The 24,790-nt window shown below is 48.4% G+C and overlaps 1 protein-coding gene across 8 annotated transcripts in view; it reads right to left on the minus strand.

Annotated features, from left to right (window-relative positions):
- The window catches only part of PLCG2 (phospholipase C gamma 2), a 174,059-nt gene that overhangs the window by 14,520 nt on the left and 134,749 nt on the right, over nucleotides 1-24,790 (minus strand). For all 8 annotated transcript variants that reach the window (XM_025426966.3, XM_025426964.3, XM_025426967.3 and 5 more), the window contains 9 exons: nucleotides 22,392-22,488; nucleotides 21,033-21,099; nucleotides 19,837-19,994; nucleotides 16,170-16,272; nucleotides 14,661-14,870; nucleotides 13,193-13,338; nucleotides 12,311-12,425; nucleotides 11,334-11,501; nucleotides 5,619-5,707 (listed from right to left, as the gene is read on the minus strand). In XM_025426966.3, the coding sequence (XP_025282751.1) occupies nucleotides 5,619-5,707; nucleotides 11,334-11,501; nucleotides 12,311-12,425; nucleotides 13,193-13,338; nucleotides 14,661-14,870; nucleotides 16,170-16,272; nucleotides 19,837-19,994; nucleotides 21,033-21,099; nucleotides 22,392-22,488 (1,153 nt within the window). The remainder of the gene's footprint in view (nucleotides 1-5,618; nucleotides 5,708-11,333; nucleotides 11,502-12,310; nucleotides 12,426-13,192; nucleotides 13,339-14,660; nucleotides 14,871-16,169; nucleotides 16,273-19,836; nucleotides 19,995-21,032; nucleotides 21,100-22,391; nucleotides 22,489-24,790) is intronic.

Consider the following 24,790-nt stretch of genomic DNA (forward strand, 5'->3'; position numbering starts at 1 on the left):
AAAACCAATGCGCATACCTTAATTTAAAAATACTTTGTTGTTGGCGCACCTGGGTGGCTTAGTTGGTTAAGCATCTGCCTTTGGCTCGGGTCATGGTCTCTGGCTCCTAGGATCAAGTCCCGCATTGGGCTCCCTGCTCAGTGGGGAGCCTGCTTCTCCCTCTCTTTACCCTCCCCCCTTGCTCATGCATGTGCGCTCTCTAACAGATAGTAAAATCTTTAAAACATAAAAATACTTTGTTGTCAAAAAATGATCACCATTATCTGAGGTTTCAGCAAGTCAATCTTTTTGTTGGTGGAGGGTCTTCAATCTTACTATCAGTGTGGTGGCTACTGAAGTTTGGGGGTAGCTATGGCAATTTTTAAAAATAACAGTAAAGTTTGCCCCATCCACGGACTCCTTTCACTTGAGCATGTAAAGGCCACTGTAGGGTTATCAGCTGGCCTAACTGAAGTATACTGTGTGTCAGGGAAAGAGATAAGGGAATGGCAGTCAGAACACACACTACATTTAAGTCTGCTGTCTTATATGGGTGTGGTCCTTGATGCTCCAAGACAACTAAAACAGTAATATCAAAGACCCCCATAATAAAAGTTTTACCAAAAAGTAGCAGAGATAGGAAGTGAGCAAATACTTTTGGAAAAATGGTGCCCACTACCCTTGCTCAACACAGGGTTGCCACAAACTTTCAATCTGTAAAAAATGCAGTACCTACAGAGCCCAGTAAAACAAGGTTTGCCTGTACTAGACCACAACTTTTGGAATGTGGTGTGTTTTCTGTTCATCCCTTCCAGGAATCAAGTATACCCTCTCGAGCAGCAAATAAGAGAAAGTTCCCTCTATTAACTTCCATTAATAGCTCCCCACCCATCTGTTCCACTCTGTTCTTGGGGACATGCTTGCATGTAGGTCCTTTGAATCTGTTCTCTGAGCCCACTTCATGGTGGTATTGCTCTGGATTGTGAGACATTTCTTCCATGTTATATGTTGGGTCACTGATGCAGGTCTCTGCATGTATGTTACATTTTTTAATTCAAGAAATCAGGTTTTTGTTTCAAATTCCAAAAGCCCTTTTCAGTACTCTACTTAGATACCCTTGAAAGTTTTTATGATCTATATGTTAGGGTTCTTCTTTGGATGCTTCCAATGGCTCAACTTCAACTGCCGGCCACTTGTACCAGGAGTCCATGTGGGTCTATCTTCCTCTTACTGCCGTGTGCCAGCTTTTTTTTTTCCTTTTCCACTTCATGCTCATGGTCACATCAAGTTGTTGGAGCTTTGTGGCAGACACAGAAATTTCTGCTCCTTGAGGTCAAACTGGCAAACGCTAGCTGCTGAGGCATAAGGAGGGTCTTCCCAACCGTAAGGCAATCTTCACCATCTTCCAAAACCAGGACCAGCTCAGCCTCAGGGTATGGCTCCCCATCCTGGGTCTTAGAGTATGGGCTACCTAGCCCTTCTGCAGAGGGATTCACACATGTCTTCCGGCCGAGCCCTCACTGGGAACCACAGCATTCTGGTCTTTCCACTCCTTAGCTCCCACCCAGTACCATCTGCCTGTAGGATCAGTACTCACAAGATCCCAGGTACTGCCAGCTTTGCCCATTGATGATTAGGATAAATATTCATGTTTTCATACTTTCTCCTGTCCCATTCTTCTGAATCTCACAAGTTTAAATCATTTGAGTGGAAACCCTTTTCAATTAACAGCAAGGCTGGATAAAATACATCAACTTAAACTACTTTCAGAGAACAATTCAATATGCTTTCAAAAAGATGTCGGATTCATTCCTCCCTCCCTCCCTCCCTCTTTCTTTCTTTCTTTCTTTCTTTCTTTCTTTTTTTCTCTTTCTTTCTTTCTTTCTTTCTTTCTTTCTTTCTTTCTTTCTTTCTTTCTTTCTTTCTGATTTAGTATTCCATTACTAAATATCAAGCCCTAGGAAATAATTTTTAATCAAAAAAGGTTATATGAAGACCTTCATTATTCATAGAATAAAAAAAGTACAAACACCCTAATTGTCCATCACCTGGAGAATGGCTGAGTGAAGGAACGAGGGACCCTTATCTGATGAAACAGGCATTGATGGCTTTGAAAATCCTAACATAGAAAAATGCTTCAAGTCATCTGTGATGCAGATAAAGGGCACATGTGCATGCATATTCTATGAAAGGAAATAGGCCAAAATGCTAACCGTGGCTATAGGCAGGTAGCTTATAGGGATTTTTTTTTCAACCCCCTCCCTTCCTTCGTTTTACAACTTGTCAAGAGTAGGAGGTAATAAAAGTGTTGAAAGGATTTTTTTTTGGTGCACCCTATATACAGCTAACAGAGCAGAGGACTGAGCATTGATAAAGCAATTGTGATGTATCAATGGCTTCTTCAGAAGCAGCTTGAAGTGCTCATTGAGAGTTTTCTGGAGCCTGAAGTTCCAACCAGCCCTCACTGGATCAATCCCTGGCTCAGTCTTTTGTGAAGCTATTTACCAGTCTCTCCCTAGCATGACAGGAGATACAGTAGTAAATGAAACAAGGTTTGACTTTGGGCAAGGAGAAAGCTGGGGTCTAGCCCACCCCCCAGCTCAGCCCCCCTAGAGACTCCTTGTCACACCAAATGGCACCTGTGAATGCCTGAGAACCAGGTGACAGATGTGGAATGAAAGCTTAAAAAACCATCAGCTGAAATGAGATTTGCACATAACTCAGACACCTTTCCTGCCAAAACCCCTTCAGAGTGCAGATCTGGGCAAGTTAACACTCCCCTGGCACCCCAAGCCCTGCCCCCACTCCTTGCCATGCTCTACCGTGAGGTCCCAAACAGCACCCGTACAGGACGCTTCCCTGCATGGAGTCAAATTGAGATAAATATATTTTCCTTTAAATATACTAAGAAGTTTCTCTGCTGCTGGTATTGCCAAGTTATTTCTAATGTTTCCAAGTTGTTTACAACAGCTTTGCAGAGCAATGTCTAGACCAATAGGGTCCCACCACCATCTCAAACCAAGTTTATCATATCATTTTTCCAGGAAATGTCTGCAGATGGCCTTTATGTACACAGACAGGATGGGGCTGGTTCCCCTTCCCCCAGCAACAGAATCACAGATCCTTGACTAAGCCAGGGGTCTTCGAGCTTACTGATTCCAAGTTTTACAGGTTTGCCATCCTGCGAAATAAACTGCTCAGTCGGTGAAGGGTCTGCCTTCGGTTCTGCTCGTGATCCCGGGGTCCTGGGATCAGACTCATGTTGGGGCTCCCTGTAGGGAGCCTACTTCTCCCTCTGCCCTGCCTCTCCCCCGCCCTGCTCATGCTGTTCTCTCTCTCAAATAAATAAGATCTTTAAAAAATAAATAAAACTGATTCCATATCTGGGAATCAATCCTAAGAAAATAACTCTGAATTAAAGGAGGAAAATAATAATCACATGAAGAATTTCACGAAAGCCTTATTTGTAAATAGATTTCATGAATGCTCAACTCGGGAGAATAGTGGTCAGTTCGCTCCATGGAAAAACCTGCCCATCATTTAAATGCTAATAAATTAGATTAACAGTATGAAAAGTGTTTATAATTTCGCTTAATGCAATTTTGCCAACCAAGGGACATTGAACAATGTCTGAAGATAGTCTGGTTGTTACACAGGGGGCAGGGATGCTGCTCCACATTCCAAATGCAGGGGACAGCCCCCCCCCCCCCCCCCCGCTGCAAGGGACAATCCGGTCCCAAATATGAAGAATACCAAAATTTTAAAAAGAAACTAGACACACAGATTTGTATTATTTTTCTTACACTTCCATAAAGAAGCACTGGCCTAGAGAGAGAAGGAATCAGACCAAATGCTAACTTTACCTCCTCGTCTCTTCTCAGAAATTATAAAATTCTAATTTGCACAGTCTGGGCTGTGTGTACATGCACGTGTACATTTAACCATTATATAAAATAATGTATTCTGGCCAAGGTCTTTTTAATGGACTTGTTTAAAGGACTCTGTCTTACTAGTGATAAATTGACAAAAGACCCATGTAATTAAGCCTTGGGCATTCTAAGTAAGGACTTGATTACTAGGTCAGTTGTCCTTTCAGGACCAAGCACTACTATCACAGTAAGAACCACAAAGAGTGATTTTTTTTTTTAATCCATAATTACAGGTTCAAGTGAACACTATAAAGTTCATATGGAAACATTTATTTTGACCTAGTCTAAAGCATTGACAAGTAAAATTTGTTTCAAAATGGAAAACTGCATTATCCATCACCTGATCCTTTCAAGACACAATTGTCATCAGGAGCCTATTTTATACCAACACCAGTGATCCCTCGGGCTGTCACTGAGGTTCTCTGACCCCCTAACTACTGTGCCTTTTATGTGTCCGCTTCCTACTTTTGCTGCTTTGTCGGTCCCTCCTTAGCTTTGCACCCTCCTCCATTTCCATGTTTATAAATTCTGTGAAGTAGAAAACTATCAAGATTGCTAAAACTAAATGTAAGGCAGACAGCTCTGCAGAAAAGCCTAATGTTCTCTCCTCTGAGGCCATGAATTTTTACTGCATGGACTATGGTGACAGCTGTGAAAAGGCATCTCCACCCCTGCCATCTCCCTTCCCCATTGGATGGTTCTCAGCTTTATTCTGGAAGTTGCCAAATAAGCAACTTCCAAATCCCCGTTTAGTTCTTACAGCCAAAACAAGTTAGAGGCTGTGATTTCTCTGCCCAGAGAACGACCAGGAAGAGAAAAGAAGATGCATTTCCAGGGGCACTGACCAAGCCCACATCAGCACGCTGGGGCCCAGAACCATGGTTTTTCTAGGTTCTCCAAAGATAAGTGGGGTGACCAAAGATAAGTGGGGTGGGACTCACTCAGCCCATGCTAAGTTTTGTGTTAGGGAAATGGAAAGATCTTGGGAGAATGAATTGGCTGCATCATGGGATCTTACAAAAACACATGCCAAGTGGGTTTCATTCTATGGGAGAGGCTATCAAGAGGATTGTGAAGCTCTGAAATCACTTATCCAGATATCCTCCTACCAACCCGAGACATGAACTATCCCAGCTTGATGCTGCATTCACTAAGGCCAAGCCCTTCTCACCAACCCTCCCCAAACTGGTTAGTCTAAGGAGAGACCATGCATCTTCAAGGACTTGACAAAACGAAAGGACCACAGTGGTAGGCTCTTCCAGTAGCCGAGATGACAAAAGTAGTGCCCCTCCCTGTGAACATCCTTCCCCAGCATAGGCCATGACAAGACCTTGGTGGATGCTCTCGGCCCTTCTGAAGGGACTCTCGAGACCAATGAGGGGAGTGGGGGAGCAAATAGGAAAGGTGAGCTTCTCTAGAAAAGCATTATCTTGCCCAACTCTACTTGCTGCAAGGAAACCATAAGGAACTTCCAAACAGCCTCACCCTTTCCAAATATATGACCTACTCAAGGAATCGTATAGCATTCTCTGAGAAGGAAGAAATGCTGGAAGGAAAAACCTGGGACAGCTGAGGAATTCTCCTATGATGTGTCAAGTCTGACTTGATAATTCCCAATGGGTTTAAGTCCAGACAACTGTACCCAGAGGACATTTCCACCCCACCAGCAGACACAGCTCTGAAAACCCCAACTGGGGTGTCTTTACTCACCAGGACTGGCTGCATCTCACAGAAAACCAGGAGGGAAGCCAGCTCAATGTCTTCACTGTACCCGTTCTTCAGAGGAACAGATCTGAATCCTGCAGCAGAATGTAAAGACAAGGCAAAAGACAGGCCATTAATGTCAGACCTTAGCTTTCGTGGGGGTACCCGGGGATCACATGTCCAGTGCCAGGAGCAGGTAAATCAGTGACCTACGCTGGGGGCTGACTTTCTAGAAACCAGAAGTCCCATCCTGATGGCTAGGGAGAGGGGCTCCAGAATGCAACCCTGAATGACAAGCCCACAAAGAGAAGTGGAGTTAAAAATAGCGGCCGTGTAGACATGAAAATGATTCACTTGAAAAAAATCAAAACCTACAGAACATCACACTTTTAGAGGGACTGCAGCTGTGGTTCAATTCCTTAAGGCCAAAAGTCACAATTGACTCCGGAGGCCAAAAGACTCAAAGGAGTAATGCACCCTTGCATCCCCTCCTTTATGTCTGCCTTTACAAAGCATAGGATGGGGGGTGGGGGAGGGAGGGTGTTTCATCCTTAAAGATTTCCAATAGGAGGAAATCTTTCCCTTGGCAGTCCATAGCACTATTGATCTTCCTTTGAAAGCCTTTCTCCATTTATAATTAGGACACTCATTTAAGTGTTTCTTATTATTTAGAGGGGAGTGTTCAAGTAGAGGTGATTTTTCCCCTATTAAGTAAGGTTTAAGACAACACATCTCAAAGGCTGGTTAGTTTGCTTGTTTTAATTTAGTCTAAACAAATATGAAGTAAAATTAAAGTCTTGTTCCTACTCATTCAAAATCCCTTCTTCCAGAAGGCATCACTTTTAACAGTATCTTCCCAAGATACAGTCTTAGGTTTCTTTTAAGTCACTAACGATGGTACCCTAACGCAAGCAGTCCAAACCATATGGAATTTAACGTATCTTGGAGATGATATGACCCCAGTTCCTCTCAAAAGCTTCTTATTTGCATTCTATCTTCTGATTCTCCAGGACAAGCAATGCCTGCCTCAGGGCACTCCCACTGTTTCCTCTGTGTCTTCCACCATCCATGTTCTGGCTTCTCCTATTATTCTTCTGACTTCTCTTGGAGAAACTTTAACAGAATTTATTAGTATGACTAATCCCTCTCGCCCTTCCCACTGCTTAAGGTAAGGAAGTCAATGCACAGATTGCAAGCCTACCCCTCCTCTCTCCTTCTTTCCCCTAATTTGGGTAAGCTGTATTATCATCTCTACAGGATATTGTGTATAAATAATACGGTTGACCCTTGAGCAACACAGGTTTGAACTGTGCGGGTCCACTGTACACACAGACTTTTTTCCCATAAGCATAGTACTGTACATGTATTTTCTTAACATGTTCTCCAGCTCACTTTTATGGAGACGGTATAAAATACAAAGTATGTGTTAACTGTTACAAGGCTTCTTAGTCAACAATAGGCTGTTAGGTTTTGGGGGAGTCAAAAATCACAGGTGGCTTTTTGACTGCTTGAGGGATGGACACCCTGAACCCCCACAATGTTCAAGGGTGAGCTGTATTGTATTTCATTTTGTAACCATAACTCTTCCACAAAGGGAGACTTGGCTATAACGTTTCCACACCTACAGCAGAGTGAAGGTAATATTCAGGGAACACTTGTATACTGGCCACCTAGATCCCTACCATCAACCTTTTACTACATTTTCTTAATCACATGTACCCAACTCTCCATCCAATATACAGGTGTATGTATATATATTTCAAAAGGAGGTGAAGACATCTGTACACGTCCCCCTGCATACGTCAGCAGGCATCTCATGAACTGGAGTTCAATACTTGTGGACAGGGCTCTTCCGATTTAAAATTTGTGCATTTCATTGTGTGTCAATTTCAGATGTCCAGTGCTCACCACCTTTTTACTGGACTTCTCTATCAGTGTGGTTTTTTTTTTTTAAGATTTTATTTATTTATTCATGAGAGACACAGAGAGAAAGAGACAGAGACACAGGCAGAGGGAGAAGCAGGCTCCATGCAGGGAGCCTGATGTGGGACTTGATCCCGGGTCTCCAGGATCACACCCCGGGCCAAAGGCAGACGCTCAACTGCTGAGCCACCCAAGCGTCCCTCTACCAGTGTCTTTGTTAGCTAAACTTGGCCTCTCATTTTCTTCACTATGACCTCGGATGGCACATACTCTAACACATCTGTTCTTTGATTTTACATTTGAGTGATCGTCTGGGTATATAAAACTCTCAGCCCAGACTTTTCCTTGGAGGATTTTGTGGACGTTGCCTTCCATGACTTGTGAGGTTTTCTAACCTGTTCTCCCCTTCTAGATGATGTGATTTTTCTTGGTTTTCTGGCTTGTTTTTTGCATGGAGACCTACAGCATTCCTGCAGTCTAGCCTCAGCTCTTCCAGGTTTGATGTCAGGGAAATCTTATTAAAATGCAGATTTGAATTAGGGCCTGGGGTGGGGCTGAGATTCTGCATCTCTAAGAGCTGGTCTGTGGACACTGGAAGAAGTCATCTAGGTACTGATGGGCTGTCAGAATGTACTGGACTGCTGAGCGCTCCATGGTACTGGGAAGACTATCAGGTAGTCCCTGTGCTCTAAGGACATGGCAGTGCCCTTTGGCTGAGAACTGACACTCAGCAGGTGGCTCCAGATTTGGAGAAGTGAGCTCCATCCCCACATCCCTCCTTTCAGTGGCCAGGCCTCATGTTGTGAGCAGCCTTCACGCATCTTGGGGTTAGTGTGGAGAGGTGTTTCCCAATTTTACCAGAAACAGTTTGCTTCTGTTTTATCCTTGTTGGTTTGGATTGTGTCACAGACAAAAGGGAAGCAGACACCTCTTTTGCAGCACACTTAGTATTTTGGCTTATTTGGAGTACGGGAGGCCTGTGGCGTAGAAAAACGTGGGGTGTACGGTCACACATTCCTGGGGCTGTAGCCCAGCTCTGGTCCTGCAGGTGTGTGACCTTGAGCAAGGTAATTAATGTCTCTAGGCCCCAAAGTGCTCATGTTTTAAAAAGCAGAGATGATAAAATCTTTCACAGGATTGTTGCAAGGATTAAAGCGTTTAAGGCACAGAACACAATAAATGATGTTTTCCTTCCTTTCTGAGCTCCATCTGCCTCCAAAGCTTAAGTGCATCCCTAATGACAATGGGCAGAGTCTATCTGTGAGTTCAGAAGGTCCCCAATGCCTCATGCACAAGGGGATTGTTCATTTCATCCCTTCTCTGAATATGGATGTGCCTGGCTTTGCTGGAAGTGGCACAGGAGCAAGACAAGGTCCTTACTGACCATGCTCACAGCTGCAGGAAGGCCACATTTTTCATCATCTCTGATATCTGCTCTTTGTGTGTTTTTTAAAGATTTTATTTGAGAGAGAGAAAGCATGAGAGAGAGGAAAGGAAGAAGCATGTTCCCTGCATGCAGGGAGCCCAACCAGGGGGACCCTGGGATCAGGACCTGAACCCAAGGCAGACACTTCACCGACCAAGCCACTGAGGCGCCCCTGCTCTTTGTATTTCAAATCTCTCCAAGCTAACTCCTAGCATTTTCTAGATGAACAGACACAATTTGGTGGCTGGTAAGGTAAGGGGAAGGGGAAGGGTTCATCAACTCTGATCTTGCTCTCAGGCATTGGAAGCAACCACAAAACTCCCATCACTTGTCCTTCAAGAGGACACGGTAACCAGATCATGAAAGCAGAGCTGCCTGTCTGCACACGATGAGTCCAGAGGACGTGGGTTAAGAACAAACATCGTTACCATAAAAAGAAATCTCTCCTAAGCTTTATTTATTTGGTATTCTAAAAGGGCACATGATGAAACTGCAGCTTCCTTGCTGGGTTTAAAGCAGCTGACAGATGGGCAGCCCGGGTGGCTCAGCGGTTTAGCACCGCCTTCAGCCCAGGCCGTGATCCTGGAGACCTAGGATCGAGTCCCTCTTTGCGCTCCCTGCATGGAGCCTGCTTCTCCCTCTGCCTGTGTCTCTGCCTCTCTCTCTCTGTCTCTCATGAATAAATAAAATCTTTAAAAAAATAAATTAGCTGACAGAGTGGACAGGTGAACCAAGGATCAGACTTCAGTGACTTACAGGTGAATACTTAAGAGAAAATTATGAGGACGGCTGTTTCTAAAGTTCTTCATCTACTCCTTTGCTTAGGAATTCGTTTCCCGGGTGATAAGATGAGGCGTGGAGCTCCATCCTCTTGCAGTGCCAGCTGAGGAGCTGGCTAATAAACCTACACCCTCCCAGACCCTCCCCAGGGGAAGCCTGGGCACAAGCCCAGGGACCTGTAGTCTCTAAACACATGCCCTGTTAGGCAGGTGCTGGAAATGCTCAGACTTATGATATTAAGAAAGGTAGAAACTTAGGGAATATCTGATGTGTTTCAAGTTAAAAAAAAAAAGAAGAAAAGAAAACAAGACACAAGGTTTCCAAACGACATCAAGAAAAAAAGACTATATCGGTGTATAATCATGAAAATGAGTGATTGGTTTCTCTTGAAAAATGATCCTCGGGGAACAGTGACCTATGAGGACTCCAGAAGGATCTATGATCTTGTGTGTCATGCCTCAGCAATACTAAGGAAGGGGGAAAAGGGATTCAGCATTGGGTGAAGGTTTGTCAAACGTTACACATAATGCAGCAAGAGAGAAGATGAGGGCAGCCACATTTACAAAGCAGCACTAAGCTCATGCATCCTGAATCCCCTCTCTGGGGGTCTATCTCACTGCATTGTGGGGGATGAGACTTAATTTTTTTTTTAAGATTTTATTTATTTGATTAGAGAGGGCGACAAAACATGAGAGATTCCTAACTCTAGGAAATGAACAAGGGATAGTGGAAGGGGAGGCGGGTTGGGGGATGGGGCTAACTGGGTGACGGGCACTGAGGAGGGCACTTGATGGGATGAGCACTGGGTGTTATACTATATGTTGGCAAATCGAACTCCAATAAAAAAATACATTAAAAAATTTTTATTTGAGAGAGAGCATGAGTGTGTGCCAGAGGGAGAAGGAGACTCCCCACAGAGAATGGAGCCCAACATGGAGCTTGATCCCAGGACCCCAAGATCATGACCTGAGCTGAAGGCAGGCGCTTTACCAACTGAGCTACCCAGGCTCTCTGGTTTCTTTGTTCATAAGATAGCTGGTCATACATCTCAGCTTGGCGTGGCAGTAGGCTGACACAAAATGGCCCTCCTCGAGGCAGGAAGGGGTTTTGTTCAGCACAGAAGAAAAATCACAACAACTGGAAGAAGTTTATCAACCATTCCAATTTTACGGAATAGGAAGGTGAAGCTCTGATGACGTGGGAAGAGGCAGATCTGAGACTGTGACTCACAGGTGCTCAGGGCCCTGGTCTTCCCACCAGGGCACAGTGCCAGCCAGGCAGAGCAGGAGATGAATCACGAAAGCCCCTAGCCTTTCAAGAGGAGACCAAGCTACTGTCAGGCAGACAAGCAACTAATAATCCAGTTTTGCACACAGAGGCCTGAGTGTGAAGGGCCCAGGATCCCCGCCTCTCCTAGTGCATGTGCCAGTGCATGGTGACAACCACGTGATCAGCTGTCCAAGTCACCCAGTCCATTCTGCAACAATTTAATAAAAACCAGGGGGAAATGCTTCTTCATTCTTTCTAAAGGCAGCGGCACAGACCGAAGGAAATGCTAGCCCAAAGCAAACACCTTAATTAAAACGTCTTACCTGATTTGATTCCTTTGATGGGGTAAGTGGCGTGAGCAAGGAAATTGGGGTCACTGAACATATCTTCCTCATAGACCACAAAGCGCAGAAACGCCAGGTTGGGGTCGTAAATTTCAAAGGTCACTTTCTCCTGTGTTGGAGCCCAAACAGGGCTTAGGCCATTGTCATCTGGAAGGAGATCAAGGCTCAGCAGAGGCTACTTCTGTCCAGCCTCCTCCTAGTAAAATCACCTCTATTATCCCTAGAGGGGCTTTGAGTCTCCTTAGCAGCCCTATAAATATGCATCTATGCCAAGACCTAAGAAATACTTTTTCCAGGAGCAATCCTGGTAAAGCTGCTGTCACAGGTCTGATCCTTAGTAAGCGCAGAAAGGAGACCACGTCCCCTTGCTACAGTTCCCACCGCGGCTCCCTGGAGTATGGAAGGAGGGGGAGCTATAGCAGGAACAGGTAGGTTTGGAAGAGATCACAATCACAGAGAGGGGAGCTGCACCACTCGCCCACGGGGAAATGGGTCTGGCTCTTTCAAGAGGGTGAACCAGCCACCCCCTGTGAAATGCCCATTTCACTGGTGCGCACATGAGTTATTCATCAGGCTGCCTTTCAACAGGAGCAGTGATCCCAGGCGTTAAAACATGGACCATTTCCTCCTGGCTTCAAATGGAAGAGCAAACATTTCTCTGAGCCTCACTTCCCTCTATGGGATAAAATGACCAGGTTAGGGGGCTGCCTGTGGGTTAGCCACACGCTCTGTGTCTCTGCTGCTTAGCCTTGGACACAATAGATAAAGGGCGCAGGGGTCCCAAAGAGGACCATCCCGGCTTCATGGCCCAGAACAGTCCCAGGTACCAGTTTCACTGGTTAATCATGGGGCCCTGTGTTCCCCCCTCCCCGAGCTGAACCAGAGCAGGCATGAGAGATGAAGGAAAAGACCTGGACAATAAAGATACACAAAACCCCCAACATGATGCAACTTACTCACGACTGTTGTCTTAAACTTGTTGTTGTCATATTCAGCTCCACAAATTTCCACCTCCACAAAGGGACACGCGATACTTCGTCCAAGTTTGGGGAGATGGCGAGCCCCAAGAACCTAGGACACCAAAGGTAGGTACTAGAATTGTCCCCGATCCATCCTGGGAAACATGGGCACATCCTGTGCGGGTGGTGTGTCACAGAGCTCAGCCTGGGGGCTGGAGTCAGACCCTAGGGGGGGCCAAGCCAGCCCTGACCACCCCCTGCAGTGGACACCCCACTGCTTCCTGGGAGAGTGAGTGCAAAGGACAAGTGGGATCGGAACCCTCATGCCATCACCCCTGAGCACAGACACGCACACACCTGTGCCCACACTACCTCCAGAGACAGCCCAGGAAAGAACAGAGGACAAAGTGGTAGTTTTTGTAATTGGCCTTTTGTTTAAAAAAAAAAAAAAAAAAAAAGGCTTTTCATTACATATGCAGCATTTTTTCTTCCTTAATCGTATGATAAATGCATTTCAAATCTCTACCTTGCATAGTTTCCAGAAGTCTTATAAAGAGACAATTCATCCAACTTTCAGAGAACATGTTAACCATTTTCACCCCCTAAAACTGGCCACTGGTGAGACACACTCTCTACTCCATGAATGGCCATTTCTCATGATTTCCCTCTTCCTCTGGCTGGAGGCTGACCTCACTGAGACCCTGCTGAAGCCAGCAAGAGATTAATTCATACCTCACCCCGCCAGGTCACATGGGGAGGTGAACAAGTCCCCTCCCTAGGACCCTAGGGTGCACTGTAATTCAGATCCTGAAACAATGACTGGGTGTCGATGGTTTCAACAAGATGACAGGTGTCACTAGGCAGAGGGGCCTGAGTTACCTTGACTGACAGAGTCATCAGGATCTTCCTCTGGGACTCAGGTGGCATGGGGTCATACTTCTCCGTCCTCATGCTCTCAGGCTGTAGGACGTAGCCCGTTCGCCCATTGAGTGAGAACAAGGCGTGATTCATCTGCATATACTTGTCTGAGAAGGAAAGGGAACTGCAGCTGTAAGAAACGTAGCCTCTTGGGCCAGCGGTGCTAGGTGGGGAGTGATTTATACCTGTCTCCAAAAATAATTTCAGGCAGTTGTTAAGTTATGCATCTCAAAAAAATCCCAACTGGTGAACACCATTCTGACACTAAAACCTACTCAAAGCTCAAAATTTCTTAAATCTCTTTTTTGAGAGTTGATTTTTAAATTTCACGTAAGACTGCAGGAAAAAAAAAAAAATCACTTTAACTAAAATGCCGGGAAAGATCCACACACGAAAGCGATCTGATAATGTTGCTATAAATACCTGTACCCCATTGGCGAGATTAGGAAAGGAGCAGGAACAGTTTGCATAAGAGAAAATACTTCCTAAATACATGGAAAACTGGTTCACCTCCCTCCTAATAAGGGAAGCCTTACCTGTAACGGGACGTCAATTTGTACCTATCTGATGCACCAAGATTGAAAAGTCGGATAAAACCAGGTTGGTGAAGTCACGCTGGAAAGGTGTATTCAAACATCTTCCCAATTTGCCTTCCCACCCCATAGTTTCTCTGGAGGACTGTCTGGTGAGGCGTCTGAGCTCAGGAACTACAGGGTGCAGGTGTCCTGTGGGTCTCCTCAGGAAAGCTGGCCCACGTGCCAATGCTGGAGGACCCGGCCTGCACTCTGAGTGTTCCATCTGGACGCTGGATGCCCCCATCTGTGAAGCAGTGCTCACGTAAGCTTACAGAGGACAGGGCCATCTGTAATAGCAAATGAGGGAAGTGCCTTGGCGGGACACCTGTTAAATAGATTAGGTTTCCATTCAATGGAATCCTACACAGGCGTTAAAACAGTATAAAGGAGACTACTGATGAATATGTCCCTCAACAAAAGAGCACAGCGCTGTGATTTATGCTGCCATTGGTGTAAAAGTTTTACGTGTTGAATTTTCTCAGCAGTGAACACCTCCAAAAGAGTATGAGCATGAAGCCCTCAAAGAAGGATGGGCCAGGAGAAGAGTTCCCTGAAGATAGCCATTGAACACCTGGATCCAGCTGTACCTGAAGCTCAGTTGGATTTTTTTCCCAGAACTCCTGGATTTTTTCAATACATGAGCTCAAGTATCTCCTTTCTCTCTTAAGCCACCCTGCTCCGGTCAGTCACCTGCCATCACAGAACCTGCCAGATACAAATGCCACTCTCTGACTCCAGCTGCTGGGCCTCACGCTAGCATGCTTGGTGAGCCCTGACAGATCTGGGACAGCAGGTCATGCTGGTGGCCTCAGCTGACCATGCCTGGAATGATGCCACCATCCACGCTCCTTTACCTGGAGTCTGGAAATTGAGTGCCACCATCTGGGAGCCGCACAGCCAGAGGCGAAAGGGGTCGTAGTTGGAGGAGTCCACCCTCTGTCCCTTCGGGTAAACACGGGTCAGGCCCTTCTGATTGTACTTCAGGAGGTCAACGGGTTTCTGTCTGACGACACTGTCTGCCTTTGTCTCCACAAAGGACCGGATTTCTCGGAAGTCAGGGTTTTCTGCACACAGAGAGGGAGTCACCGTTTATGCTGTCTGATGCACTTTCTCAACGCCTGCTGCAACGGCTGGACGCATGGGTTGTAAACTGAAACCGGGGACCTCAGAGGCAAGACAGTCCCATGGTGCTGATGCTACTGCCATAAGTGGTACCGCTATGGGCCCTTGCCTCCGAGGATCCCAGCATTCCCACAGCCCTTTTGGTCTAGGATTAGTGTAATTTACGTCTTGACTAAAACCCCCACCAGCCTTGTACCCGAAAACACCAAAGTTGGTACAGTTACAGGGATGGCCATGGCAATCAGCAGGAGGGGAGAGCTCAGGACCTGGCTTCCTGATTAAAGATGCTGTGGACACAAAATGAGGGAGCCAGGCACCACCTGCTGCTACCTGCAGGCAGGGATGGGAGAGGAGGGACTGTCTCTACAGGGAGGGGTGGGAGGAGAGGTACAGGAACGTGCAGCTGTGGTGGCCAGCCCCTAAACGCGCTGAGTCTGGTGGAGCCCAGTTCAGAGCTCTGCCGGAGGAACCGAGGGACCAGCTGCCCAGTCACTGGTAACTAGTTTTCAATGCTGTTTCTCTGGTCCTCTGTCCTGGAATCACAGACTCTTAAGATCAAAGAAAGGGGGAAGAAAATATGAACAGGCTCTTAGGAAGTCAAAAACTTGCTCCTTTGGAGAATTTGAGAAGATTCATTTTTGAATGCTTCTGGCAAGCTGAATGGCCTCCAGGGACCTCCAGGTCCTGATTCCTGGAGCTTATTCTGTGTAACTTATCCGGCAAAGGGACTTTGCAGATATGATTAAAGAGCCTGAAATGGGGAGATCATCTGGGCCCTAGACGTAGGGTCTGTGTATTAGAGAGGTAGAGACTTTTGACCACAAGCCAAGGAATGCTGGCAGCCACCAGAAGAGGCAAGGCGCGGCTCTCCCCTAGAACCTCTGGACGGAGCAGGTCAGCACTTGGACTTCAGCCCAGTGACACTGAAGTTGGACTTCTAGCTGCCAGGACTGCGAGCAAACAAACAGGTGCTGGCTTTAGCCACGAAGCTTGCTGTAACCCCTTAAAGCAGGAGGGGGAGACTAATGAACCTCCTGCAAGAGTTTTTCTCCCGAAAATACCAGAAGGGCCTGATTCAGCTGCACATCCATCCTGAGGACAAACTCGAGGGGAGGCTCCTGCTTAAAGAGCAGTTGGAAAGGAGCAGGAGCTGCTCTCATCTTGCCTTCTGACGGCACTTGACTCAAAAGGAAAGCAGGGTTTTCAATGAATGCAGGGGGCAAAGCCAGGGGAGACGGTACCTAAATTGTCCTTGGTCTTGCTGGTTGGCTTGCAGTAGACGACCAGGTCCGAGAGCTCGATGGCGATGGACTGGTTCTTCTCCCAGTACTTCATGTTGTTCTCCTGTTGGAAGCAGCCCCCCGCGTCAGCCCCGAGGCTGGCCCACATTCTCCTCCCCGGGACCCATTTGCCCCCTTCTGGCTTCCTGAGGGTTCAGATCCTTTAAACACATGGAAGCTTTCCTTTGCCCTGCCCCTCCTCTCCTGCCTTCCAAAATTCCTACGCTGTTTCCACCCAGAACTGGGGTCTACCTGGACCCAGCTTCCAAGAATGGGGGTGGGGTCCCCTCTGTCAGCATCCCACTCTTCTCAACCTTCTGCTCTCATCCATTTCCCTACAACCATACTCTTAGGGTTCTCCAAACCCATGACCCCACATCCTCATGGGTGCTGCACACCCTTGTTAGAACTTGCTGTTCCCTATACCTTCTTCCCTGCAGTGGGCCTCTGCCTTCACCGTTCATAGCTCTCGACACAGGCTCTCTCCAGGCCCCAAGCCATGTGCCGTTTCCCCTTGGAGGATGCACTATCCACTAGATGTCCACTGTGTGAGGATGAGTACTTGCTTCACCCCGAACCAGGCCAACTCTTCCAGGTCTCACCAAATCCTGACTCTTCCTCCCACTGGAAAAGGGGGAGCTTGGAGAGATAATTATATATAGAGCTGCTCAGCTTTGGGCATCACACGCTAAGTACATGATGGATATTACTTAGGGTAGCCTCCACCTCCCCCGAGAGGTAGAACTTGTGTCCATTTTGCAAAGAAACTTCAGCACACAGGGTTGAATCACACTCCACAGCGGGCCAGTGAGAAGACCAGATGCCTCTACACTCGGCCTCACTCTTGTCAGCACATCATCTCCTAGAGAAGATTTTTTCTAAAATGACCCAGATTTCATCTCCAGGGTCCCCCTGAACCACAGCAGTGACCTCCTGCCCCTTATCCTGTACCCTTGTCATCTTTCCTCTGCCAGTCCACGAGATTACCTCCTGCTTCTGGCCTCTACCCAAATCATTCCTTTTCCAGGAAGCTTTCCTGGATAACTCTAGCCAGGAGTAGGAAAGGAATGGTGCCATTCACCACTAGTGCCTAGAGCTGTCCTCACAGAGACACGAGGAGGTAGCAGGTGTTCAAGTGACAGGTGGTGACCTGGTGAGAAAGGCTTTGTCCCACCTGATTATGACAGCAGGAACTGGAATCCAGCATGAGTTCAAAAGCTGGCCCTCTGTGCCCAGTGAGCACATCATATACTCTATGCCTCAGTTTCCACAACTATAAAATGAGGTTGGCTAACTAGAGTACTCCCCCACTAGGGCTCCCCACCAGGTGTGTGGAAGGCCACAAATGGTGGCTACTCTGACTGCCCTGCACATGTGTGCCCCTAAGGTCAACAGAATTGCATAAAACAAGGGCGGGTGGGACACGTTCTACTTGGAATTATGGAAATTTGGCCTCAACAAAGCATAGAACTATGACAAGTCAGGGGGTGTCCCTTTTTCCCCAACCTTAGCAGAAAACATCTGTTCAAGATGAAAAGATATCCTACTTCTTCATAATCGTGTAACCATTACTCCTCAGGCCTACAGGTTTAACCCATGGGGCAGTCTCAGAATTTGATCTTACAGCCCACTTCACTGGTCAGGCTCTGGAAACTAACCTAGACAGATCTTAGTGACTGGTCTTTGGGCATCCATGGTAAAATCACAAGAGCCCGGAGCAGGGGGCCAGGGACACATGGGGACTGTAAGGCTGTGTGGCCAAGAGCAGAGCGGCCGGCAGTGAGCTGAGCGTTCACTGCGTGGGTTTCCCAAGGGCCGGGGGTTGGGGGGCGGGGGGGAGGGGGTGAGGGATCCCTTGCTCCCACAGCTGGCTGTCCCCAGAAGGGAAGGAATTGGTGGGTTCCGCTGACCTGTTTTCTTCCCCTTCACACATAATAGAATGAGCAGATGTAAAAAAAAAACAGTGAAAGAGGAATGCAAACCAAGGCGGAGACCAGGAGCCTTGCAGAGCCAGGCTTGATTTCAGAACCCTTCACGTGGGGAGGGGAGAGCCTCTCAGTAAAGGTGCATTTCTCTCTAGTGAGAACGCCAGGACCCACTGTGCATCCTTCCCCTCTAAGCCCCACCCTCCATCCTCAGGCTTGGGTGCCTGAGAACAAGGTCTGCAGGCACACCGGCTAAGGGCTCTCTCTGCTCTCAGCGGGGGCAGAAATCCCAAATACTAGAACACGCCCAGGAGGGTCATGTCACATGCCAGCTGATGGTGCCATCCAGAGCACGATGACGACCGTTCAATCAACAAGGAGAACATGCACCCCAGGACCAGGGTGTCTGACTCCACACCCCCTGCCCTGCCCCGGGCCACAGCAGAGGAACAGGAGGGCAGAGAGGAGCTGCCCCCAGCTGCAGAAACAGGCCCAGCTATGCTGGCCCCCCAGCTCATGGTCCGTCCCACGTGCCTGGAGAGGGTGTGACAAGCCTGGGGAAGAAGGTAAGGTCTCTGACTAGACTCGGGGACAGGGAGAGGGCAAGCCCTGCCAGGAAAGATGCCCATCCGCCCAACCGCAGCAGAAACCCTTCTAAAGTAGATGACTTCACTCCAGGGTAAGTGAGACCAGCCAAGATGTGAGGCCCGCCCTCCACCAAGGAGGAAGAAATGACCAGGCCCCAGGGAGTGACCCTCCCAGGACTCTGGAGGCGGGAGACTTATCATCAACTGTCAGCAAAGGAACCCATGAGGTCCTGAGAAAGCTTAGAAATCAGTTCTTTGGGTCAAGATCTGCCTTAGAAGCACCAGGGCCTGTGGAAAGGCACAAAATAGAGCAGAAGGTGCCTTGCTCCATCATCTGAGATACGGTACCACTGGCCTCGGCCCTCCTGGCAGGACAGAGAGACTGTCCCTGACTCCTGCTAGATGTCAGGCACGGGGCCTGGTCTCCTTCAGGAATCATTTCATTTCATCCTCCCTGCATCCTGTGACTATGGTATTGGTCCACCTTACAGACCAGAAAGCAGAGGCCCAGAGACGTGGTTATTTGCTGGGGTCCAGCCCTGCCTCATTCTAAACCTGCTGTTCTTACCCAGAACATCACCCTTCTCAAAACCCCTCCAACCTAATACCAGTGCTCCAGTTAGGATAAACCCTGAAGTATTCCTTCCCATCTGGGGGAGAAGTTCCTCCCTGAGAGTATACGCTAGTGTTGGAACACAATGGGGTCCTATCAAGCACAAGGCCCCACTGCCGCACTGCGGGTCCTGGGAGGTGAGCTCAGGCCGCGTGTGCCACGGGGAAGGACCCAGGTTGCTTTGAACGACGTTTACCAACAAGAAAACATTCAAAGTGAGAAACAACGCTTCTTGTTAAGATATGCAGGGTCAGACAGGCCCCAAATATCACTGAGCACTCCACACCCACTGAGCCTTCTGAAGGTTCGAACTAGACTGTGCTTCCCAGGTGACTGCCAGTATACCTGTCCGCTCCACGATGACTGGCACACCTGTTGCCCAAACCCACTCTACATCTTCCCTGAGTTCTGGGCGGCCCTGGGCCTGCCCCTCCCGCTGCCCAGACCACCCGGCTGACCCCTGCCTCCTCCACCAAATGAGCCCAGCTGAGCCCGGTGCCTACCTTGGTGTCTATCTTCCAGGTGATCTCCCGGATGCTCTGAAACCACTCAAAGAGCTCCTCCACCTTGTCCGTGGCAAACTCCACCGGGGGGTCACCTTGCTTCTTGGGCTCCAGGATAAACACGAATGGCTTCTGGTTTTTCCCCTGGGGGGCTTTCACTTTGGGAGACAACAGTGAAAGTCCTGAGCAGCCTGAGTCAGAAAGGCCAGCCTTCACACTGCCCCGCCGCCTTTCTCACGTATGCAGCCAAAGTGCCGCTGCTACAGTTCTGGTCCGCAGTGACCGGGCTGTCTGCCTGGTGGCAGGTGGGGTCTGGCCTCTTCCCCTACATCACAGCCGGAGAGCCGGAATGGGCTGAGTCGTGTTCTCTGAGACCTTATGTCTGCATCCTAACCCCCATACCTGGGAATGTGACCTTCCTTGGAAATGAGATGCTTGCAGAGATCCTTAAGGATCTTAAGATAAGATCTTCCCAGTCCAAGAACTAGTCTCTGTACCAGAGAAAGGAGAGGGGAAATTTGAAACAGAGACACAGGAAAGATGGCCCCTGGAGTGCTGTAACCACAAACCCAGGAGCACAGCAGCCACCAAGAGCTAGGAGACAGGCATGCGAGAGACTCTCTCCGCAGAGAAAATATTTTCTAGAAAGAAAAGGCCAGGAGAGGAGAAATGATCTGCTGAATATCATTGGCTAAGATCTCTGAGCCTTGTGTGTTAGGCAATATTTTAAGCGGATTATACGCACTCTATCTCATTTAATCACAACCTTTCAGAGGTGCTACTCTTTTCATACTTGTGTTACAGGAGAAGGAACAGACTCACTGAGGGAAAGTAACACACGGAAGGTCATATGAAGCTGGTAGTGACAAAGCTGTGGCTCAAATTAACCTGATTCTAAGCTCCCTCCTTGTAACCCCTGAGCTATAGGCCTGTGCTCTGAAAATATAATGCAGACAATGTAAGAGCAGTAGGTGAAGGCCCAGCCCCGAATACCTCAGCCCCTTCTCCATCTCTTAACTTGCCGTGGGACCCCAGCCAGGTCCCATGGTCACAGAGGGGCTGGCTTTCCTCGTCTGGCCCAGACTCATGGGCTCACAGACTGATGGACTGCAGACCCTCCCTGCCCAGGGCACTCCTGACACTAGGCTGCGGGGGACGTGGGTGGGAATCCATGCTCAGACTATGTGTACACGTACCAACGTTATAGGTATTGAGATCCAGTATTCCCCTACAAAGAGACCCTAAGGGATTGTCTTCAATAATCTGCAAAGAAACAAGACATAACTCACGTTAGTCTTAACGGGAATAATAAAAAGACAACCAGTTTTCCAAGGCACACCGTTTAGCAGAGACACTGCCTGTGGAACTGTTTAAAATGCATTTTCATTACAGGATACACCCGTGGGGAGAGCGCTAAATAATGAAGCATGTTGCTGACGGGGACCCAGCAGTGAGCAGGTGCCAGCAGGTTCAGTGGTTCATTTTCCAGTCTGTAAAAATGAGCCCAGTGAATTTGAGAACAGGTTTTGAAGCACTTCCATGGATCTGGCTTCAAAAAAACATTCTAAACCCTTATTCTGACATTATTATGAACGGGGACCATCTAGCCTCCTAAAGCCCAGCTCAAGAACCTTCTGCGGCTTCCCATGTCCTAGGGGCGGGGCGACATGCCCAGGCTATAGGATCTGCTTTAAGGCTTTCCAGGCCCTGGCCGGCCTGGCAGCTCCACCTCCCACTGCCTGTTTTGACGCATCCCAGGGTCTGGGTGCACAGAGAATATCTTGTCCTTGGGACAGCTGGCTGAACTGTATCTGGCCGCTGCCCGTGTGACCCTCACCCCCACCCCTCCACCAGAGTAACGCTGGCTGTAGGGGTGAGGGCCGCATCCCTGCCTTGGGCCCGGCACGCTGAGCACAGCCACGTTCCTAGCACCACACCTTCGCTTAGGCTGCATCCCCACCTGGAATCCCCTTCTGCAGGTCTGGCTACTGATCTCTCACTTGACTTCTAAGGCTCAAATGTCCTTTACTCCATGCGGTCTTCCACGCCTGCCCTAAGTCCCTCAGGAAATGTCTTGGGCTCCAGAAGGCCTCTGGGATCCTTCTTACAAAGAGCCCATCCTTGGGACAGCGCTGTCACCTAACAGCGGATGCTCTGAGTCCTCCGGGGAAGAGAGGCCAGGGAACGGAAACCAGGTTTGCGATGTCACCAGGAGGGCCTCGATCCGCCGCCGCGTACGGCCACCTGCTTACTCACACCAGGCACGTCCGGAATGTCTGGCGGCCAAACTAAATGTGTTTCATTTGCAAGCTGCTTTAAGCAAAGGACAAATTCCCCGTTTGGCCATTTTCACTCCAGAGGGAATCCTCCGGCCTATGCAAAGCCTTCCAGCCCAGCACAACGTGATTAAAACATGACAGGCTTGTCGCAGTGACTTTTACCCACGACAACTGGGACTGCTCCGCAGGGACCACATGACCGCGTGAGTAGCACGTCCTGCTGAGACGGCTCCGCGGATTCCTCCGAGAACAGGATCGGCAGGTCTACACACTCACCTGCTTCTCCAGCTCCTCCACGTCGACCGTTGAAATGTCCTCGACGTAATTGGATGGGAAGTACTGCTGGATTCTGGTTCCATAGTCCCCCTTCCACCTAGATGAAAACAGAGGGCACTGGGGGGCCTTCGTGGGCAGGTGTTAACGATCCCTCACCTCCGCTGGTGGGGGAAAGGCGGCTGGAGGTGGTGATCATTATCTGTGACAATGGAGCATTTCAAAGTGCTCCTCTGCTTCTTTTAATGAGCGATGAGTGAGTGGAGGGTCAGTGTCCTCCCCAGAATGTGATTCTAATGTTTGGTCAAAGACACCAAAAGTTTTCAACGCTTTAGGGGGATATCGGAGGCAAATTCTCAAGTCTAGTGCAGGCTCAACGCCACTGCAGGGAGGGCTGTGAACTTAGAGCTAAGAGTGCGAGATAAGGAAGGTTCTGGAGCTAGACAGCCTGCAACCAAATTCCAGCTCCAGCACCAACTGTAAAATGGGAATAATCCCAGTGCCCCCCTCAAAGGATTTTACTGGGACCAGAGGATTCCACATATGCGGAGTGTTCTTGACAGCGCCTGAAGTACACAGTAAGTGCTCAAATACTGTTAGTTCTTACTACTCGACTAAAATACTGCCCCCCCCCACCCTCCTCCTTTCCTCTGTGACAGCAATGATAACAAGGGACGTAACTGATCTATGTATCTCCACTCCACCAACCTGTGGTGCCCTCTTAGGTTTTTCCCCCAAAGTAGTGTCTAGGCACGCAAGGCCACTCCCTCCAACTGCCCACCTGTGGGCACCCTCTGCAGCCAGGGGGCTCTTTCCAGAATGCGTCTCTGATCGTGCCACACCCACTCAGCTCCCAAAGCCTTCAAAATCAAGCCTAGATGCTTTCGCCTGCCCCCAGAGACTCTTGGACCTGCCTCTCTAAGACTCACACTTGACGCTCATCCCAGAGAGCCTGTCGCCCCCACCCTTTTGTCTTGCTTCCACGCCATGGTCCATGTCCTTTGTATTCAGCTTGTCCCTAACTAACCATTTGAGACTCAGCTCAGGCATGCCTCTTCCAGGGAGCCTTCCCTGACTGCTGCCTGGGCTGAGTGTTCTTCCTCCGTGCTCCTGTGGGATCTGTTCCCCACAGCTGTGGAGGCAGTCTGTACCTTTATTCTAGCTTCTACTTCTGTCTTCCCTGCTATGGGAGATCTTTCTCTACTTTAATCAAATCAGTACTCTGGGGTGGTGGGAAGCATTTAGTGAATGTTTGTTGATCTGAGCAAGCAGAGTGAGGACCGACTATCCTGTGGCCTGGCGGAAATAGGACTGCCAGACTCTCCAGACCCCTTTCAGGCAAAGACTGGCCATATCCCGGGTGACCATATGTACCGTTTGCCCAGAACTAAGTTCATACCTGTTGTCCAGGGATAATTATTAACAATAGCATTCCTTTTGCTCTAAAACGCATCCCAGTTTGGACAAAAATGCCTCAGCCGTATTGGAGCTAGGCTGAGCGGATGCACACAAAGTGGCTGATGCAGCCACTAGGTGGTCCTATTGCCACTAAAGTGAAAGAAATGAGGGGATCTCAGTGGGCAGTTTGCCCAGAGCCTGTCACCAAAGGCACTTACACCAGGCCCTCACCCCATCTCAGGAGCCCTGGAAATTGAGAGCACTCCACATGAGACATGTGAAAAGGCATGAGGCTATTTCACACATGGAAAAGAATGTGATTTAAAGAGATCTACTCACAACTTGGTAAAAGTCACCCACACAAACAGAACCAGGACCCCAACAGAGGCAGGGTACAGAAAGGGGCATCATGGGTCCAGGGGAGACCCAGACTCTGGCCATGGCCCTCAGGGAGAGGCAGGTGAACATCATGGTTGGCAAGCTGAGGGTGGGAGCCTACAGGCAGGAGCTCCAGGGCTACCGGGGGGGGGGGGGGGGGGCTGAGGGGGGCAGACAGGAGCTCCAGGCCCCCACCTGTAGCTTTAGCACATCACTCTGTTGTTACCTCCCTTTTTTTTTTTTTTTTTTTTTACTTGGGGGACCCAGATAAGATGTGGATTAGAAAGACGGCATGCTCAAAAAAACAAATAAGCAAACAAAAAAACTTTGAAAAGCCCTGAACCGAGTTATCTCGGTGGTTCAGTGGTTGAGCATCTGCCTTCAGCTCAGGGCATAATCCTGGGGTCCAGGGATCAGATCTCGCATCAGGCTCCCCTCAGGGAGCCTGCTTCTCCCTCTATGTCTCTGTCTCTCTCTATCTCTCATGAATAAATCAATAAAATCTTTAAGAAAAAAAAAAAAAAGAAAAGGAAGAAAAAAAGAAAGAAAGCCCCTAAACCTTGTACATGAGTCAAGTTAGAGAAGTATCGGCTTTGGAGTCAGAAGGCCTGGATTCAAATCTCAGC

The sequence above is a fragment of the Canis lupus genome, chromosome 5, assembly GCF_003254725.2.
Source record: "Canis lupus dingo isolate Sandy chromosome 5, ASM325472v2, whole genome shotgun sequence".
Taxonomy (NCBI): domain Eukaryota; kingdom Metazoa; phylum Chordata; class Mammalia; order Carnivora; family Canidae; genus Canis; species Canis lupus.